General features: G+C 35.9%; 1 protein-coding gene, 1 long non-coding RNA gene and 1 other non-coding gene across 8 annotated transcripts; all 3 read right to left on the bottom strand.

The window, feature by feature from the left end:
* Positions 1-1143: 1143 nt before the first annotated feature.
* On the bottom strand, positions 1144-1251 carry LOC130958869 (small nucleolar RNA R71). Its single transcript, XR_009077972.1, has one exon. It is a non-coding gene; the product is annotated as a small nucleolar RNA R71 (small nucleolar RNA).
* Positions 1252-10523: 9272 nt separating this feature from the next.
* On the bottom strand, positions 10524-13943 carry LOC130956529 (uncharacterized). 4 transcript variants are annotated; one of them, XR_009077150.1, is made up of 5 exons: positions 13584-13943; positions 12098-12396; positions 11248-11386; positions 10905-10994; positions 10524-10681 (listed from the first exon to the last, which is right to left on the bottom strand). It is a non-coding gene; the product is annotated as an uncharacterized LOC130956529 (long non-coding RNA). The 4 variants fall into 4 exon arrangements; XR_009077147.1 differs by having other exon boundaries at positions 10905-11386; XR_009077149.1 differs by lacking the exon at positions 10524-10681 and having other exon boundaries at positions 10707-10994.
* Positions 13944-14463: 520 nt separating this feature from the next.
* LOC130955601 (pentatricopeptide repeat-containing protein At5g39350) lies at positions 14464-21632 on the bottom strand. Of its 3 annotated transcripts, none has more exons than XM_057882493.1 (5): positions 21066-21632; positions 19783-19861; positions 16683-19289; positions 15488-16454; positions 14464-15280 (listed from the first exon to the last, which is right to left on the bottom strand). In XM_057882493.1, the coding sequence occupies exon 3, from the start codon at positions 19107-19109 to the stop codon at positions 17088-17090; it is 2022 nt and encodes a 673-aa protein (XP_057738476.1). In that variant the 5' UTR covers positions 19110-19289; positions 19783-19861; positions 21066-21632; the 3' UTR covers positions 14464-15280; positions 15488-16454; positions 16683-17087. The 3 variants fall into 3 exon arrangements, with proteins under 3 accessions (XP_057738476.1, XP_057738475.1, XP_057738477.1); XM_057882492.1 differs by having other exon boundaries at positions 15488-16443; XM_057882494.1 differs by having other exon boundaries at positions 14464-15271; positions 15488-16443.
* Between the last annotated feature and the right edge of the window lie 57 nt (positions 21633-21689).

Genomic DNA, 21689 nt, shown 5'->3' with positions numbered 1-21689 from the left:
ATCTTTTCAATCATATGTTATCAAAATCAATTTCTTTCCATTTTCAAGGATACTTGCTATCAATTAGTGATTTGATTCAACATTTCAAGTATGTTGCCTTTTCTGTTGAGAAAGGTTTAATGTTTGAATCATATCTTTTCTTGTTAGCCAAGTTATTAATTTTTTTTAAATCAAATCTTTTTAAAATGTTTTTCAAATCATATCTTCTCAATCACATCTTTTTAAAACCAATCAAATCTTTTTAATCACATCTTTTTCAAAATAGTTTTCAATCAAATCTTTTTTATTTCTAATTTCAAAATCTTTTTCAAAAATCACTTTACTTCTTTCTCAATCTTGGTTTTCGAAAATCAATTAAAGTTTTTCAAAATGTTTTTTTTTAATCTTTTTAAATTATTTTCGAAAATTTCTTCCCTTCTTCTCACATCCTTCTATTTATGGACTAACATTATTCCTTAATGCACAATTCGAACTCCATCTTTCTTGATAAGTTCGAATTCTCTACTTCTTCCTTCCATTTTTCTTTTCCTCTGACACCTCAAGGAATCTCTATATTGTGACATAGAGGATTCCATATTTCCTTGTTTTTTTCTCTTTCATATGAGCAAAAGCAAAGAGAAAAGCATTCTTGTTGAGGCTGATCCTGAACTTGAAAGGACCTTGAAGCGAAAGCTAAGAGAAGCTAAGGCACAACTCTCTGTAGAGGACCTAACAGAAATCTTCAAAGAAGAAGACCCCATGGCAGCCGAAAACAACAACAATGCCAACAATGCAAGGAAGGTGCTGGGTGACTTTACTGCACCTACTCCCGACTTCTATGGGAGAAGCATCTCTATCCCTGCCATTGGAGCAAACAACTTTGAGCTTAAGCCTCAATTAGTTTCTCTAATGCAACAGAATTGCAAGTTCCACGGACTTCCATTGGAAGATCCTCATCAGTTTTTAGCTGAATTCTTGCAAATCTGTGACACTGTCAAGACTAATGGGGTTGACCCTGAGGTCTACAGACTTATGCTATTCCCTTTTGCTGTAAGAGACAGAGCTAGAATATGGTTGGACTCACAACCTAAAGAAAGCTTGAACTCTTGGGAAAAACTAGTCAATGCCTTCTTGGCAAAGTTCTTTCCACCTCAAAAATTGAGTAAGCTTAGAGTGGAAGTCCAAACCTTCAGACAGAAGGAAGGAGAATCCCTCTATGAAGCTTGGGAAAGATACAAACAATTAATCAGAAAGTGTCCCTCTGATATGCTTTCTGAATGGAGCATCATAGGTATTTTCTATGATGGTCTGTCTGAACTGTCCAAGATGTCTTTGGATAGCTCTGCTGGAGGATCTCTTCATCTGAAGAAGACACCTACAGAAGCTCAAGAACTACTTGAAATGGTTGCAAATAACCAATTCATGTATACTTCTGAAAGGAATCCTGTGAACAATGAGACAAATCAGAAGAAAGGAGTTCTTGAGATTGATACTCTGAATGCCATATTGGCTCAGAACAAGATATTGACTCAGCAAGTCAATTTGATTTCTCAAAGTCTGTCTGGAATGCAAAATGCACCAAGCAGTACTAAGGAAGCTTCATCTGAAGAAGAAGCTTATGATCCTGAGAACCCTTCAATGGAAGAGGTGAATTACATGGGAGAACCCTATGGAAACACCTATAATCATTCATGGAGAAATCATCCAAATCTCTCATGGAAGGATCAACAGAGACCTTAACAAGGTTTCAACAATAATAATGGTGGAAGAAACCGGTTTAGCAATGGCAAGCCTTTTCCATCATCTTCTCAGCAACAGACAGAGAATTCTAAGCAGAAATACTCTGACTTAGCAACCATGTTCTCTGATCTAATCAAAACCACTCAAAGTTTCATGACTGAAACAAGGTCCTCCATTAGAAATTTGGAGGCACAAGTGGGACAGCTGAGCAAGAAAGTTACACAACTCCCTCCTAGCACTCTTCCAAGCAATACAGAAGAGAATTCAAAAGGAGAGTGCAAAGTCATCAACATGGCCGAACTAGGATAGGAGGAAGAGGCAGTGAACGCCACTGAGGAAGACCTCAATGGACGTCCACTGGCCTCCAATGAGTTCCCCAATGAGGAACCATGGGAATCTGAGGCTCCCACTGAGACCATAGAGATTCCATTGAATTTACTTCTGCCATTCATGAGCTCTAATGAGTATTCTTCCTCTGAAGATGATGAGTATGTCACTGAAGAGCAAGTTGCTAAATACCTTGGAGCAATCATGAAGCTAAATGACAAGTTATTTGGTAATGAGACTTGGGAGGATGAACCCCCTTTGCTCACCAAAGAATTGAATAACTTGTCTAGGCAGAAACTGCCTCAAAAGAGACAGGATCCTAGCTAGGAATTTTTCAATACCTTGTGCCATAGGTACCATAACCTTCAAGAAGGCCTTGTGTGACCTAGGGTCAAGTATAAACCTCATGCCTCTCTCTGTAATGGAGAAGCTAGGGATCTTTGAGGTGCAAGCTACAAAAATCTCACTAGAAATGGCAGACAACTCAAGAAAACAAGCTTATGGACTTGTAGAGGATGTTCTGGTAAAAGTTGAAGACCATTACATCCCTGCTGATTTCATAGTCCTAGAGACTGGGAAGTGCATGGATGAATCCATCATCCTTGGCAGACCCTTCCTAGCCACAGCAAAGGCTGTGATTGATGTTGATAGAGGAGAATTGATCATTCAAGTGAATGAAGAATCCTTTGTGTTTAAGGCTCAAGGATATCCCTCTGTCACCATGGAGAGGAAGCATGAAGAGCTTCTCTCAAAACAGAGCCAAACAGAGCCCCCACAGTCAAACTCTAAGTTTGGTGTTGGGAGGCCACAACCAACCCCTAGGTTTGGTGTTGAACCCCCACATTCAAACTCTAAGTTTGGTGTTGGGAGGTTCCAACATTGCTCTGAGCATCTGTGAGGCTCCATGAGAGCCCTCTGTCAAGCTACTGACATTAAAGAAGCGCTTGTTGGGAGGCAACCCAATCTTATTATATTTTATCTATTTTCTTTTGTTATTTTATGTTTTCTTTAGGTTGATGATCATGAAAAGTCACAAAATCAATTGAAAAAGCAAAAATAGAAAGAAAAATAGCACACCCTGGAGGAAGAACCTGCTAGCGTTTAAACGCCAGTAAGGCTAGCAGATGGGCGTTTAACGCCCAGTCTGGCACCATTCTGGGCGTTTAACGCCAGAAAGGGGCACCAGACTGGCGTTAAACGCCAGAAAAGGGCAAGAACTTGGCGTTAAACGCCAGAAATGGGCACCAGCCCGGCGTTTAACGCCAGAATTGGCACAGGGAGCAATTTTGCTCGCCACTTGGTGCAGGGATGACTTTTCCTTGACACCTCAGGATCTGTGGACCCCACAGGATCCCCACCTACCCCACCACCCTCTCTCTTCTTCACCCATTCACCAATCACCTCAACACCTCTTCCCCAAAAACCCTTCACCTATTAAATCCCATCTTTCTCTTCACCACTCACATCCATCCTTCATAAAACCCCACCTACCTCACCATTCAAATTCAAACCACTTTCCCTCCCAAACCCACCCATACATAGCCGAACCCTACCCCTCTCTCCACTCCTATATAAACCCATCTTCACTCCTTCATTTTCACACAACCTAAACACTACTTCTTCCCCTTTGGCCGAACCACAAAGCCATCTCCATCTCCTCTATTTCTTCTTCTTCTACTCTCTTCTTTCTTCTTTTGCTCGAGGACGAGCAAACCTTTTAAGTTTGGTGTGGTAAAAGCATTACTTTTTGTTTTTCCATAACCATTTATGGCATCCAAGGCCGGAGAAACCTCTAGAAAGAGGAAAGGGAAGGCAAAAGCTTCCACCTCCGAGTCATGGGAGATGGAGAGATTCATCTTAAGGGTGCATCAAGACCACTTCTATGAAGTTGTGGCCTTGAAGAAGGTGATCCCCGAGGTCCCTTTCAAACTCAAAAAGAGTGAATATCCGGAGATCCGACATGAGATCCGAAGAAGAGGTTGGGAAGTTCTTACCAACCCCATTCAACAAGTCGGAATCTTAATGGTTCAAGAGTTCTATGCCAATGCATGGATCACCAAGAACCATGATCAAAGTGTGAACCCGGACCCAAAGAATTGGCTTACTATGGTTCGGGGGAAATACTTGGATTTTAGTCCGGAAAATGTAAGGTTAGCATTCAACTTGCCCATGATGCAAGGAGATGAACATCCTTACACTAGAAGGGTCAACTTTGATCAAAGGTTGGACCAAGTCCTCACAGTCATTTGTGAAGAGGGCGCCCAATGGAAGAGAGATTCAAGAGGAAAGCCGGTTCAACTGAGAAGGCATGACCTCAAGCCCGTGGCTAGGGGATGGTTGGAGTTTATCCAACGCTCAATCATTCCCACTAGCAACCGGTCCGAAGTTACTATAGACCGGGCCATCATGATTCATAGCATCATGATTGGAGAAGAAATAGAAGTTCATGAGGTTATATCCCAAGAACTTTATAAGGTGGCGGACAAGTCCTCTACCTTGGCAAGGTTAGCCTTTCCTCATCTCATTTGTCACCTCTGTTATTCAGTTGGAGTTGACATAGAGGGAGACATCCCCATTGATGAGGACAAGCCCATCACTAAGAAGAGAATGGAGCAAACAAGAGACCCCTCTCATCATCAAATCCCTGAGATGCCTCAAGGGATGCACTTTCCTCCACAAAACTATTGGGAGCAACTGAACACCTCCTTAGGAGAATTGAGTTCCAACATGGGACAACTAAGGGTGGAGCACCAAGAACATTCCATTCTCCTCCATGAAATTAGAGAAGATCAAAGAATCATGAGAGAGGAGCAACAAAGGCAAGGAAGAGACATTGAGGAGCTCAAGCACTCCATAGGATCTTCAAGAGGAAGAACAAGCCGCCATCACTAAGGTGGACCCGTTCTTTAATTTCCTTGTTCTTTATTTTTCTGTTTTTCGAAAATCATGCTTATGTTTATCTATGTTTGTGTCTTGTGATCATTAGTGTCTTAGTGTCTATGCCTTAAAGTTATGAATGTCCTATGAATCCATCACCTCTCTTAAATGAAAAATGTTCTTAATTGAAAAAGAGAAGAATTGCATGAATTTTGAATTTTATAACAGATTAATTATTTTGATGTGGTGGCAATACTTTTGTTTTCTGAATGTATGCTTAAACAGTGCATATGTATCTTGAATTTGTGGTTCATGAATGTTGGCCCTTGAAAGAATGATGAAAAAGAAGACATGTTATTGAGGATCTGAAAAATCATAAAAATGATTCTTGAAGCAAGAAAAAGCAGTGAATACAAAAAAAAAAGAAAAAAAGAGAAGGAGAAAAACGAAAAAAGGGAGAAAAGAAAACGAAAAAAAAAGAAAGAAATAAAGTTGTGATCCAAGGCAAAAAGAGTGTGCTTAAGAACCCTGGACACCTCTAATTAGGGACTCTAGCAAAGCTGAGTCACAATCTGAAAAGGTTCACCCAATTATGTGTCTGTGGCATGTATGTATCCGGTGGTAATACTGGAAGACAGAGTGCTTTGGGCCACGGCCAAGACTCAATAAGTAGCTGTGTTCAAGAATCATCATACTTAACTAGGAGAATCAATGACACTATCTGGATTCTGAGTTCCTATAGAAGCCAATCAATCTGAATTTCAAAGGATAGAGTGAGATGCCAAAACTGTTCAGAGGTAAAAAGCTAAAAGCCCCGCTCATCTAATTAATACTGATCTTCATAGATGTTTTTGGAATTCATTGCATATTCTCTTCTTTTTATCTTATTTGATTTTCAGTTGCTTGGGGACAAGCAACAATTTAAGTTTGGTGTTGTGATGAGCGGATAATTTGTACGCTTTTTGGCATTATTTTTAGTATGTTTTTAGTATGATCTAGTTAGTTTTTAGTATATTTTTATTAGTTTTTAGTTAAAATTCACTTTTCTGGACTTTACTATGAGTTTGTGTGTTTTTTTGTGATTTCAGGTATTTTCTGGCTGAAATTAAGGGACCTGAGCAAAAATCTGATTCAGAGACTAAAAAGGACTGCAGATGCTATTGGATTCTAACCTCCTTTCACTCGAAGTAGATTTTCTCGAGCTACAGAAGCCTAATTGGTGCGCTCTCATTGGCGTTGGAAAGTAGACATCCTGGGCTTTCCAGCAATATATGATAGTCCATACTTTGCCCAAGATTTGATGGCCCAAACCGGCGTTCAAAGTCACCATCAGAATTCCCAGCGTTAAACGCCGGAACTGGCACAAGGATGGGAGTTAAACGCCCAAACTGGCATAAAAGTTGGCGTTTAACTCCAAGAAGAGTCTCTACACGAAAATGCTTCAATGCTCAGCCCAAGCACATACCAAGTGGGCCCGGAAGTGGATTTTTATGTCATTTACTCATCTTTGTAAACCCTAGGCTACTAGTTCTCTATAAATAGGACCTTTTACTATTGTATTTTCATCTTGGTTCTTCTGGTTCCCTCTCTGGGGCCGAAGCCAATGATCACTTTTGTTCTTATGTATTTTCAACGGTGGAGTTTCTACACACCATAGATTAAGGTGTGGAGCTCTGCTGTACCTCGAGTATTAATTACTATTGTTCTTCTATTCAATTCAGCCTATTCTTGTTCTAAGATATCACTTGTTCTTCAACTTGATGAATGTGATGATCCGTGACACTCATCATCATTCTCACCTATGAACGTGTGACTGTCAATCACCTCCGTTCTACCTTAGATTGGGTGGATATCTCTTGGATTCTTTAACCGGAATCTTCGTGGTATAAGCTAGAATTGATGGCTACATTCAAGAGGATCCGGAAGGTCTAAACCTTGTCTGTGGTATTCTGAGTAGGATTCAATGATTGAATGACTGTGACGAGTTTCAAACTCCTGAAGGCTGGGCGTTAGTGACAGACGCAAAAGAATCACTGGATTCTATTCCAACCTGATTGAGAACCGACAGATGATTAGCCGTGCCGTGACAGGGTGCGTTGAACATTTTCACTGAGAGGATGGGAGGTAGCCACTGACAACGGTGAAACCCTTACATACAGCTTGCCATGGAAAGGAGTAAGAAGGATTGGATGAAGACAGTAGGAAAGCAGAGAGACGGAAGGAACACAGCATCTCCATACGCTTATCTGAAATTCCCACCAATGAATTGCATAAGTATCTCTATCTTTATCTTTATGTTTTATTCATCATTCATAACCATTTGAGTTTGCCTGACTAAGATTTACAAGGTGACCATAGCTTGCTTCATACCAACAATCTCTGTGGGATCGACCCTTACTCGCGTAAGGTTTATTACTTGGACGACCCAGTACATTTGCTGGTTAGTTGTGCGAAGTTGTGTTTATGCCATGGTATTGAACACCAAATTTTTGGATTCATCACCGGGGATTATTTGAGTTGTAGTGATCACAATTTCGTGCATCAGTTATAAACCAATATAAGTTATTCTTTTGTTTTTGGCAGAATCATAAGTTATTCTTTATCGGTCTTGTGCTAAACTCTTACATGGAAGGGGTTTTTTTTCAACAAATGTTTGCTAAAGAGTTTTTCTTTTTTTTTGTCTTGGCTAAAAGGTATAAATAAACTAGAAAGCAAAAACATATGGGCTTTTATATCCAAAAGCACACGTGTTATAACAAGAAAGGCCCATATATTTTTAATCATATGAGCTTAGTTGTAGTTGAAGGATTAATTTTTATGCCTACGAATATTATTATTAGGAATATGATTTTTTGGAATAGTATTACTAAATGTATAGTAATTTTATGTTTAGTTTGTAAAAATAAAATTTATGGAATATTAATAATATGCCTAGAAATATTTTAGTTTTTGTTTAGTTCATATTTAATATATTTGAGAATTGTGAATACTTTGTTCAAAATACTCTTATAATTTTCAATTAGAATATTAATAATTAAATTTAGTAAATATATATAATAAAATATAAATATAATAAAATAAAATATTTTTAATTTAATTTTTTAGACTCTAATTTTTTAAATAAATATAAATATAATAGAATATTATTTTTTATTTTATTTTTAAATTTACTAAAATATTCTTAATATCAAATATGTTTAATTACTCTGTAGGTTCCTATAATTTTACCGAATTTTTAATTAGGTCCCTATATTTTTTTTTAATTGGATCCTTATACATTTTTTTCTTCAATTTAGTCCCTCTTAACGTTAAACGTTAAAAAAATATTAGTGAATTGTGAAATTACTTGTATACCCTTAGGGACCTAATTGAAAAGAAAAAAAAGTATAAGGACCTAATTGAAAATTCAGTAAAATTATAAATATTCAATGAAAGATATTACTATAATCTCTATTCAATGATTCTATGACATAAAAAATATTCCTATAATTCCTTTTATTTTGTCACTATCATTCTTTTACTTATTGATATACAAATTGTACTAAAAATACATTCTCTTTTTTCTTGACTTTTAAAATACCTTATCTTAAGAACATACAAAAAAAAGTAATGGATAAAATGAAATAGAAATAGTTGTAATAAGTATATATAAAATTCAGCTTCTATCATTCAAGTATTCATTATGATCATGTAACATTTTACATCTACGGGGATTCATGGAATATAATTTGTGTCTTTATCATGTCATGGTAAACCATAGAAAATCTCAAGACTATGTATTTGTGTTATTGAAATTTAAAATATAAAAACGAAAACCATAGAAAATGTAATTTCAGTATAATACAGATAATCTAAAAATCAATTCTTGTGTTGCAGCCTCCCACTCTTTGAACCAGTATAGGGATCAACAATAACATTGATAATGGCCGATATCCGAGGCGAAAATAATTCTGAAAAAGCATACTCGAATTCATCAGCTGTCCCAACAAGATAGCCCTTTCCACCAAAAGCTTCAATCAAAGCATAGTAGCTAGCCTGCTTTTGGAACAAAGAAAATCAGAGCAAGATCATCTTTGTGAAAAAGTAATAGCTAAAATTGTTTTTACAAAAATAATTTTTATATAATTTTTCAAAAAAAAGAACCAATTTTCTCTGCACATAATTTTCTTAAACAAGACATGACAACAGTCCAAAATTTTTTTCCGCACATTTATGGATTAAACTATGTCAAATAATATCAACAAGTGAATATCATTGGACCAAATATAATCATGCATGTTTATTTAACAATCAACCATCAAATTAATAATAATACAAGATGTGAAAGCAAACCTGTGAAATTTCAAAAATTTGTTCCACAAGTTAAACAATTGATGTTCTAATAAATTCAAACACTTCAAAAGTTGTTTTTGACTAAGAGATTTGAGGTTTTTAGCATTAAAAAAATCAATACTAAATTCCTGTACAAATTTGGTACCAATTTGAACGAATTAATTGTAGTTATTTTAAAATGAAAATAGTAATTCATATATAAGTTGAAAATAAAAAATAAAAATAAAACTTCTTAGTTATTTTGTGATTTTCTTTGTGGCAAAACTTGATTTGCTGAAAGTATGGAATTTAATGAGTTCATCTTGTTCATATTTAACAGAAATTCTAAAATATCAAGAGCTTGATCAATTGCTTTACTAAGTCTTTGAAGTTCTTCAAATAATATATCACGAGCAGTTAATAATGCTTTACTAAACAGTTTCTTTTTCACATCTAAATAAGGATTACATAAAATCTTACTTTCGCATGGCTTCAATATCTTCACTAGTGAGGATTTGTGCAGTGTTATTGTCAACCAATTCGCAAGAATATTCTCTTATCTCATACGATTTTGTCACCGCAGGAACTAAATTGATAAAAAAAAAATAATGTATAGGGACCTAATTGAAAAAAAAAAAAATATAAAGACCTAATTAAAAATTCGATAAAACTATACGGACCAACAGAATAACTAAACCTTAAAATTATTATTGATTTTAATTTTTTAAATTTACTAAAATATCCCTAATATTAAATATATTTAATATGTTAAAATTATCCTTACTCATTCAAATTAAAAAGTTCATGACTAAACTTAATAAATACATAAAAAAATTTACATATAAATATATTTCAAGATAAATTTAATATAATCATTTTTAGATAAAAATATTTATTTTTATTTTCAAAAATACCCTTAATATTAATTTTTTTTAATTTTTTTTAGAAAGTTAAATATAAAACTAATCGAATATTATCATTTTTCTTTTAAATTTACAAAATATACATCTAATAATAAATTTACTAAAATATTATCACAATTAAATTTACTAAAATACTTCTAATAATAAATATATTTAATTAAAATTATTATCAATTCTAATTTTTTATAATTTACTAAAATACCCCTAATAATAAATATCTTTAATTAAAATTAACATTATCACAATTAAATTTACTAAAATATCCCTAATAACAAATGTTACAACTAAAATTCGCATAAATACTTATCTAAATTTTAAAACATCACGTAATCTATAATTTGTCTCATAATTCATTATTAAACTTATACCATCTCTACCTTTGTAAACACATATGTATTAAAGACAAATCAAATCAAATATACATAACAAAAATCAAGCTTTCCTTCATTTCATTCCTTTCAAAAGTTATACTGTACAACAATATCAAATTTCACTGTGGTATTCCTTCTTCTTGAAAAAAAGCCCTAGAAGAATAAAAAATAGGGAACTTTCAGAAAACAATTGAAAAGGAATAGATACAAAAAAATAATTACAATCTCTCATCTCTTCACTCAATTTACACTCCTCACACCAAACTCAAATCAAATCAATAGAAATCAGAAAGTATAACTGTGTATGAACACTAAAGTTTTGCTAGGTTACTGAGAATCGCTTTCAATGTGTTGTAGCAAGAATTGGAAATCAGACCTTTGACTGAAGATTGGTGGTGGATCCACTTCCATATCTGATAGTCTGATGTCACTCATAGACCGGGACATCTCCATCATGAATGGTATGCTGAAAAACAATCAATCGACCATGCATATATATGGAGAAAAGCACCCACCAAGTTGAAGCAACAATTTATTTGAGAAATAAAATAAACAGAATTCAAATCACAGAATTCAGCAAAAATAATAAACAGAATTCAAACTGCAGAGTTCAGCATGTTATTTGAGAAATAAAATAAACAGAATTCAAACCAGTCAAATGGCTGATTATATAATTTACTATGATGGCAATAATAATTTTTAAAGCATATATATCTTACTTTGAGGTTTGGAGTTAATATAGGAAAACTAACACCTTTCACATCTTTTCCAATACATCCTTTGCATCTGCCAATTGAATTTGGTTTCAAAGATGTGAAATCAATTTGTCAGATAACGTGTGTTGAAGAAACATGCAGCCTGAAAAAATTTAAACAATTAACCATATAAAATAAGATAAAAATAAATTAAATCGTAGTCATAAAATTTATTTCCAACACAACCTACCTTTCAGTTGCTAATTTTTTAGTATAAACAATGTCTGCATATTATGGAGGTAAAAGCCAATTGTGGCCATAACAGCATAACTAGCCAAATTCCTGAGATGAAAAAAAATATATATATATATATATATAAAATACAGCATAGAGCTCTCAGGTCTGCACCGCTAATTCTCCAACTTCTGTAACTGTACGGTTCTAAAATTGTGGCCATCAAGTTTAGTTCACAATGCCATCAAAGACACACATACCCTTTTGTCCTTTCTTCATTTCACTTCATATATCTATCTATAATTCTATATATCTATCTTTCTATCTATGTCAATGTTAATGTTAAGGTGGCTTTTCGTATTCATAATATAAACAGCAGAGTAGTCTGTCTCATGCACCCCTTTTCAATTCACACACCCTTCTCCTTCAACTCTCTTCTCAATGATTTAATTATTTCTTAAGTCCCCTCTTTTTGTCACATGTAATTTCCCTTCCCTGCCCCCATTTTCTTTTTCTTTATCAGTTATGTACATGTGAATCTCGAATCTATCCTCTACTTTGTTTAACATAAATACCAAATAGTCAACAAGCAGAGTTTTAGTGGTAAATGAAAAGCAAATAACAAAGAGCTGACACGAACCTGAAGACGAGCTATTGTTTTGTGATCAAGAACTTTCTCAGAAATGGCTGCTGCTTCTTCTTCAGCACCGAAGTTGAAGCGCACGAATTCCATAGTGGAGAACATGCTGGATGCATTGAGGCAGAGTAGGTACCATATGAAGAGGTGCTTTGCCAATTACTTAGAGAAGAGAAGAAGGATAATTAAACTCCATCACCTGATGGAGGAAATGGAGCACTCATAGATGACAAGACTGAAAGGGACCATGTCTTGGAGGGCAATCTTGGCTTTATATTGAGCCATACACAGGCTATATACAACTGATAGAGTCAAACGCAAGTGATGGATCAGTGACACATCATATTAAAACTAACAACAATAATGGCTCCCCCTTCAATTTTGGAGAACAGCTTAGAGGGTTCTAACAGGTACACTATATACTTTTAGTACTTTTTGTTCTTATAACAAGTACAAAAACAGGGCCAAACCAATGTATGTCAGAAAAACTAGTTGGAACTTGTCATAATCAAGAAAGCATGAATCAATAATAATTCCATAATCTAATTGAACCGTAATCCATATATCAATTTGAAAATGAATAATCCGAACAAAAAACGCAAGATTAAACATCTTAATCTGAACAAAACCAAGCCAAAGGAGTATGCAATGCAGGAATTGTTTTAGCTTTTTAACAATCAAATTAATAAATAAGAATGATTTCTACTCTTTGAATAATAATTCTACTCTAATATGCCAGGTTTAAATTTAGACTTGGAATGAAAAATTGAGAACCCATAAAAAAACTCCTTCAATGTTCTTGAAATCTAAATTTGTTGTTGTATTGCATTTCAACAACAGATTGGCAGAGAATTAAAGATAATAATAAAAGAAGGCAGAGAAACGGAACAAAAATTAGCATGTTTTTAAAGAGATTGATTTCAGAGATAAATGAAAACGAAATAGCAATTAGGAACTTTACTACTACTATTATGCTAATATCATAAGTTCCTAAGCTACAACTACTTCATTTCAACCAACATAAAAACCGAACAAGATCCTTAATATGCAACAAGATAAGAAATGAAATTAAATGCTTTGCAAGTTATATAAGAAGATTTTAAATGAGAAAAGAAGTGAAGCCTGAGGCAGCAGAGCAGCAAACAAAGGGGAGATGAGGAAGATTGAACAGTCATTCAAACCAAATTAAGCATGTAAAAATATATTTTTGTCAGATTCAAGAAAAGAAACCATAAGCTTAAACTCTTTATTGAGGCAAATTAAGCATGTAAGAATATGTTTTTGTCAGATTCAAGCGAAATTAAGCATGTAAAAATATGTCACAAGCTTAAACTCTTTATTGAGTCAAATCATCAAACACGTTGTTTGCATGCAACATAATCACAGAGCATATAAGAAATCAAGCAAAATCAAAAATTAACTAATCAAATTAGCAGTTATTGCATAAAATTAGTGTAATGTGATGTAGAAAGCATAAAAAAATCCAAACCTTAATGAGAGATTCGAAAAGAATTCGCAGAGAGAAGCAATGCGAACATGAACTCTAAGAAGAGAAGGAGACCAGTCTTCTGTTTAGGGTAACGTTGGCGCCGGCGCAGCTCCAATGGCGGTGGCATTGGTGAAGCCTCCACTGATTTGGGAAAAAACTCAAACCTTAACGTGAGATTGGAAGAAAATTCACAGAGAGAAGCAGTGCGAACATGAATCGGAGAAGAGAAGGAGACAAATCTTCTGTTTAGAGTAACGGCAACGCCGGTGCCGACTCCGGCAGCGGTGGCGTTGGTGAAGCTCACTGATTTGGGAGGGAAAAAAGCTCTGCTGGGGTTTCATTCTTAAGAGAAAAACGAAAAAGGTGAAATCTAATATTAAATAATAGAGGTAATTTAATTTTTTTTTTCATTATTTATATTTCATTTTCATTGGAATTAAAGATAATCAGAAAAAAGATGAAAATTAAATTAGTGATAATTTAATTTCTTAAAATAAAACATATTCAAAAATAATTTTTTAAATATTGAACCAAACATAAAAATAAGACATTTTTATCTCAAAATTCCTAAAAATATAGTTGTATTCCCTCCAACCACACACCCTTTAAAACGTATTGTCCAAAAAAATCTGTCTTTAGAAGTGGTTAACACCTAATAGATTTTGTTAAGAGAATTAGACGGAGAATGAATATTTTCTTATAATATTCATTTAAAGTAATTAGGTCTTAATTAATAGTTAAGACCCAATGTCTCATAATATATGAAGACGTCATCGGTTAATCACTTCATATACTTACAGAACTATAGACTTAAATATTCAACTTATTCACTCATTCGCTTAAGTAATTAAATATTCAACTTATTCACTCATTCGCTTAAGTAAGTGTCAGGAGTTCCAACCCCGCCTTGTGTATGCAGCAACCCATTAGTCAAAGATAGATCCTTAAATGGAGCTCAGATTTGTAACTGATTAGTCCTTAACCTATCGGGTTGAGAGATACCATTTGGGTAAACCAAAAAAAATTCAACTTATTTTGATAAAAGAATATCGAGAATTAATAGAAAATGTCAAGCATGAGAATCATTACTCATTAATGCATATAATTATTATTATTAAGACATGCATGACTGGAGTTGTATCTTTGTATGCATTAATGAGTAATAATTAATTAAACTGTGTTGCCAATTCGAATTCAGTTGTACAGGTCTTCCATGCCTTGGATCCAAATGTTAATCGCACAAGTAAAATTTAAACATTAATAATATATAACAGGAAAATAAAGAGCTAAAACAAGGTATGGCAAGCAGTAAAGTTAACTAGAAGACAGCACATGAACCATTCCAATGTATTCTCACCATTCCAATGTATTCTTACCTTCAGATTTAATCAATAAAAATGATAGATTAATGGACATGTTAATACCTACTAATGCACGAGTCCAAATAATGTCTATTGTGTATGTGTAAATAGCATTTTTTTTTATAAGAAATGGGGCTAAAGTCCAAGAAAACTACACAGAAATAACTCTAGAAAAATAAGTACCAATGACGTCTGCCATGAAATAAGAAGAAATAGCAAAAGGTAAACTAAAGAAAAAGTGGCATGCTAATATGACTCTCTGCCGCCAGTTGATCAGCACAAGTATTTGCTTCCCTGAATTCATGATGAATTTCCCAAGCGGCAAACCTGTGACATCTGGAATTAATCGCAGTAATGAGATTTAGCAGAATGAAAATCAGCAGTATTCCCCAGACAGAGCTTTGCATCAACCTTTAAATCCACCTATACTTAGGTTAAGAATACTAAGGTTGATAACCAAATCCAATCCAAGAAGAATTCTCCATAGTGATTGAGTAACAGAGAAAGTACCCAAATTAGCACTGAAACATGACAAAAACTTACCATCAAGATCCCTTATGATACCACCGCAAGCCGCAATTCCTTCTTTTGTGACTGAGCCATTAGTATTTAATTTGAAGAATGGCGAGGCAAAGGGCATTCATCTGATTTGTTTCTCAGAAAAGGAACCAACTCTACTCCTGGATAAAAAAAGCTCGGATTGTTCAAAATGGTAGTGTAAAGCTGTTCAACAAATAGAATCTCCTTGCAGAGAGTGGTCACTGGTCATCCTCAAAGATGAACTTGTTCTGCCGAAACTAGAGGGTATTCATTGTGCAAAGATCACGGGCCAAGGAACACCTTGGTGGTGGGATTGAGCCGAAAGATTTTCCAGGAGCCATGAGTAAAGAGGCTTACTGAAAAAAGTATCCATATTCAATGAATTATCTATGCTCTTCCATGTCTCGTACGCGACTTTACAATCTCTGAGGACATGGAGCACAGATTCATGATAAAGACCACAAAATATAACAAAGATCATCCGGTGCCATTCTTCTTCGAAAACGAAGCTCATTTGTGAAAAGAGCATTGTTTGCTACTAGCCAACAAAATGCACGAAGTCGCTGTGGAGCTTGCAATTTCCAGACCTTTGTGAAAAGCGAAGCTGCAGAGTTATCTTCAGCCTCTAGATAAATCGAACAAGCTGACTTAATGGTAAAGGAACCATTATATGAGTGTAACCAAGCAACTTGGTCCTCTCCCATACCACTCTCCAGTGGTTTAATTACAGTCAAGATAGAAACCCAATCTTCTTCTAGAAAATTATCAAGGAGATTAAAATTCCAGCTTGAGCCGGACACATATTCCACCACTTTGTCCTCCATCCGATTTTCTATAAGAAATTCAGGGATAAGATCAGCTAGTCTTTGCACAGCAGGTATCCAATGGTCAGTCCACATGTTCACCTGAGTTCCCGCACTCAGTCTCCAAATGAGATTTTGCTCAAAAGTTGTCCAAACCTGACAGATACCTTTGCATACATTAGAACAAGATTGATGCTTGTTAATGATCGGAATTTGAACACTAAGTAGTAAGTACTCCTAATTACTATTTTTAATTAGTAATCACAATCTTACATAGTTAAGCTAATGATAATAGTCTAGCTGCATCTCCCAATTCAATTCAGAACCCAGAGTGTCACACCTTTTGCATACTATATACTATATAGCTCTTTATAACAAGGAAAACATGATATTACCAGATCTTGCTTTGTGAGAAGGGAATAAAAGCTTCAACAATTCATCATGATAGCGGGAGACAAAGGGGAGCCTTCGAGGAACGGTTGAGTTGTCTCCCTGTGACCTCAAGGTGACAGTTTCAAGCCGTGAAAACAATCACTGATATAATTATCAGGTTACACTGAGTACATTAGACACTTTCGGTGGGGATGCTTGTGTACTGGATTGCCCATAATGACAATGGGAGTACTTGTAGTAGGTCAAAGGGACACACCTTTAACATGAAGATCACCCCATATAATATGGATTGAATTCCCCCCGGCACTTCACAATTCTAGAAAGGACATGACCTCAGCCCTTTTATAGGGTCTTCAGAAGCTATAGCAGTAATACTCATGCTTTGATAGAATTTTCAAGTATGTTAGTCACAAATTTCTGACCTCAACTAAACTGTGTGCTGGTAGTTTTCTTAATCCCACCTCATTAACCATATCTCTTACCTTCTCTGCATCTCTCCACCTTCCCACTGCAGCATAAAGTTTGGCCAACAATACATAATTTCCAGTGTTTTCAGGCTCGAGCTCGAAAGCCCACCTTGCAGCTACCTCTCCCAGTTCAACATTCTCATGAACCACACAAGCACCAAGTAGTGCACCCCAAGCAGCGTGGTTAGGTGTTATAGGCATTGTTCTAATAAGGCTATATGCATCATTGAGTCGACCAGCACGACCAAGAAGATCAATTATGCAAGTATAATGATCAACATTGGGAATAGCATGATGTTGTTTAAGCATAAACTTGAACAAAGACAAACCCTCATCAACCAAACCTGCATGGCTGCAAGCATGCAGAACAGAGGTGAAAGTAACTTGATTCGGTTTCACTCCAGACTGTACCATTTGATTGAAAAGTGAAACAGCCATTTCACCATGCCCGTGTTTTCCATATGCAGAAATTATTCCACTCCAAATGATAATATCCTTTTCTGTGATAGGAATTATATTAAAAACCTGGTGAGCATATCCTAAACTACCACACTTCGAGTATATATCGACTAGAATACTTGCTACTTCAAGCCTGGAAAGAAATCCCAACTTTACAAGGTAACAATGCATGTTTATTGCCTGTTGTAGGTCGGCAAGAATAGCATATGCAGGAAGCACACTATTAAAGGTTACATTGTCAGGTTGTATGTCATTCGCTAACATTTGTTTAAAAAGTTCTATTGCTTCTCTTGCAAGGCCATTCTGTATGAACCCAGATAGAACCGCATTCCACACGGGTGTTCTCTTTTTAGAGGTTTTCATGAACAGTTTATAGCTTAGATTGCCACAGGCACATTTTGCATACATGTCAATCAAGGATGTTTCCACATGAACCTCTGAATCAAGCCAATGCCTTATCGCCCATGCGTGTAAGCACTTGCCATGTTTCAAAGAAGCCAAACTGCCACAGGCTGATAGTAGAGAAGTAATAGTTACTGAATTTGGTTTCACTCCTTCGCACTGCATCATCGGACAAAGCACCAAAGCACTTCTTGCATCGCCACTAATCATGTATCCATTTATCAAAGTTGTCCATGCCACCACATCCTTCTCCTTGATCCCATTCACTAATTTCCATGCCTCTTTCATATGACCACACTTAAAATACATGTCCAGCAATGCATTCCTGACTGTCATATTTTCCAAGAAACCCTTTTCCGTAACTAACAAATGAACCTCTTTCCCAAGCTTCACATTTTTCAAAAGCCCACAAGCTGGCAGTACTGAAACCACACTTGCACAATCAGGCTCTACACCCACACCCATCATTCTATTATACATCCTCAATGCTAACTCAGCACAATTATTCCGAAAGTACCCATTGATCATTGTATTCCAAGACACCACAGTTCGTTGCTGCATCAAGTCAAAAACCAGCTGGGCTGCCTCTTTCTCCCCAGCATTCATATACATCGCTAGCAAAGAGTTCTGGACAAATGTGTCCGAATCAAACCCGACCCTCAATGTCCGACCATGAACTCCAACACCCATATCAAACAAGGACAAATCACTACAACCCTTGATGACTATTGGGTATGTGAAATTGTCAGGCGCAACATGGTCCGAATCAAGCATTTCAGCAAACAAGTTAAGAGCATTGCGGGGTCTTCCGATTTGAACATACATCCTCATCATGGTGTTCCAGGAGAACAAGCTCCGTCGGGGCAAATTATCAAACAGGTGGGATGCATAGGAAGCATGGCTGCATTGGGCGTAGCTTGTGGAAAGCATTGAGCAAAAGTCAGAAGAGGAGAGAAGGCCAAGGGTGAGGATGAAGGCATGAAGCTTTTTGGTCTCAGAAAGTGAGTGAGATGTTGAATATCTTCGCAATAGCGATTCACACTTCGCTACAAGGCTCCCAAAGCTCTTGTCTTTATTTGAAACCTTAATTACCCTATTCATTTGTTCTATTTCAAAACGCCTACAGAAAGGTAGAAAAGCCTTGCCTTTGGTATTTCTGAATGAAATGAAGATAGTTGCGACGACTCTTGGTCATTTTGGCACTGTAGCAAATACCAGCAATAATGCAACCTTGGATGGAAATGGTGGCGGTGGATGGGAATTTCTTGTTAATGTAAGTTCCTAGAGACGTGCAGAAAAACCATACTTGTCAGAGCCATAGCAGAAACTCACATCTAGGATGAAAATGGCTTAAGTAAATCAAACAAACACAAGGGAACTACAAGTGGACTAACCCCTATGATTTTTAATGACAATTGAAATCTCTATGTACAATTTTAGCATGAATTGCATCATGATCAGAGAACATAGGAAGAGACCATATTAATGAATATTAATTTATAATGGTTACAAAGACAAGCATAAATAAGCAAGACCATGCTACAGTGATGATTCACATACTCCACAGCTAAACTTAAAGGATAATCTATTATGTATTAATGCTATGCCTAATAATGACACTGTAATATCCAGAGCCACTTCCATTGCGGCATTCAAACTCCACGTCATGTATAAACAAGGGATTCAATAGCAAGATAAAAAAGTATTAAAGCTCAAAAGTTTAAATGAAGATAATAGTTAATAGTTAATGTAAACAAACGGGGGAAGGTGAAACCTTGAATAGCATCTCTAGGAGTCTTAAATCCCAAACTAGTAGTTTTACAGGCCTCTGTCCCACCCACAATTTCTTCGAACTGCATCATAGAGATTCCAAGATGCTCATTAGTCATTAATCAGTACATTACGAAGACAGTTTTCAATCCCTAATAAATAAAGAACACATGATGGAGATAGAGCTGAAAAGGGGGTGGCTCGACCTTGCGTGGTGCAAGTAGCAGCAAGAAAGAGTTGCACGAATTTTAATAACAAAATAGCACATATTCATGCAATAAGAGTAAGTTACATTCATCAGCTATAGATTCCTCCTTCATTTATCTCGAAGTTAATTATAAACCATAAGATGATTTATGCATTTCATTTCATGGAAAGGGAAAATTCTTCAATTTCTCACACACAATTTTAATGGTCTTTGTGTTTTTTGTTTTGGGTAAATATTATGAATTGCATCCTTTTAGAAAATTTAACATAAAGCCTGCCGTTTCTGCTGCTCCCTGAACCTATCACAAATACATACCAACAAAATATAATACATCTTGGTAATGGTATTTTGGGTATACAATTATATCAGCAGTCAGATTTGTCCTCGGAGAAAATAAATCTCAATGAATTCAGTTAGTGCTACATCTGCTTCTTATTAAGTGTCTGTTTTCACTTTCTCATTAACAATTTAAATGTATTTAAATATATTATTTAATTATGTATTGATATGTCAACAGAATTAACTTTTCAACACTCATCTCATGAATGGTCATTCAAAAAACTGGGTATAGATCATATATATCTTCTGACTATGTAACCAAATATCCGGAAACATACACAGGCTAAGTTCTTGCAATGTCAGGGGTGTGGTAAAAGATTAAGATGATTATAATTTGTAAATAAGACAGAGGCATAAGTCGTTACCCAAGTGAACTTGAATCTCTCCAAGAATCCAAATTCCATTTATCTTTGAATCCCTTTACTAATTTCATAGAGTTCATTAAAAACAAATGGACCAGTTCATAATTAATATTACATGATATTGGTTAGCATAAACATACTAATATTAGAACAAATCAAGAATACCAACTGTGCAGTTGCTAGCATAAAAGTAAATAATCAAGGCTCAAGCATTAACATATTTTTAAAAAATCAGAACAATTTAAAATTAATAAATCAGGGTTGGGACAAATCAATAATATCTTCTTTTTTAAAATAAGTTACTTTAGTTAACATTTGTTTCAGATTTTCAATTAAAGTAAAAAAAAATTAAAATCAAGAGTGGTTATGCTGGTTTACCTGCAGGTGCTATTTCAGACTGCGGCGGCAACATGAGGAAGGGCCGAAGAGGTGAACACAGACAGGTCAGCAACGCGAGGAACGTAGAGAATGGTGAGAGGAAAGTTGGCGGCTGATGATGAAGTGTGATTGAGGAAGAAAGGGAAGGCGGCGGCTCTGGCGCCTGGTTGTCGCCGGTGATGGCGAGCTGCCAGGGGGTAGAGGTGAGGCTCTGACTGTGAGGCAGACACGCAGAGGTGCTGATGTTGCTGGATTCTTCATTTGTTTCGGACTTTCTCTTTTTTTACAGGTGTTGGTTTGGACTTTGGAGTTTTCTTGTCGCGGGTTGGGCCTGGAAGACCGACCCGATCCGAAAGAAACCCGGGTGCAACGCAAAATTCAAAACAGAAATTGCTTCCCCATCTCCCTCTCCTTTGCGATTCCTGCTGCTGCGCTTCCAGAAGGAGAAGGCGATGATGACCGGCTGAGGAGCACTACTTCTACCAGAGACCCACCGTGCCAGGTCGCCGTGGAGCTAACGCCGGCAGGCTACCTAAAACGCTCCCTATATACAAATCGTTTACAAATCTGACGCCTGTCCGTGCCTGTATATACAAATCGTTTTACAGTTTGGTTTCGGGTCTC

The sequence above is a fragment of the Arachis stenosperma genome, chromosome 10, assembly GCF_014773155.1.
Source record: "Arachis stenosperma cultivar V10309 chromosome 10, arast.V10309.gnm1.PFL2, whole genome shotgun sequence".
NCBI lineage: Eukaryota > Viridiplantae > Streptophyta > Magnoliopsida > Fabales > Fabaceae > Arachis > Arachis stenosperma.
Note: the sequence above shows the minus strand (reverse complement) of the source record. Positions and strands in the feature narration are given on the sequence as shown.

Coding starts and splice junctions, on each gene's coding strand:
- LOC130955601 (XM_057882493.1), bottom strand. CDS start 19,109: ATGAATAGGGTAATTAAGGTTTCAAATAAAGACAAGAGCTTTGGGAGC.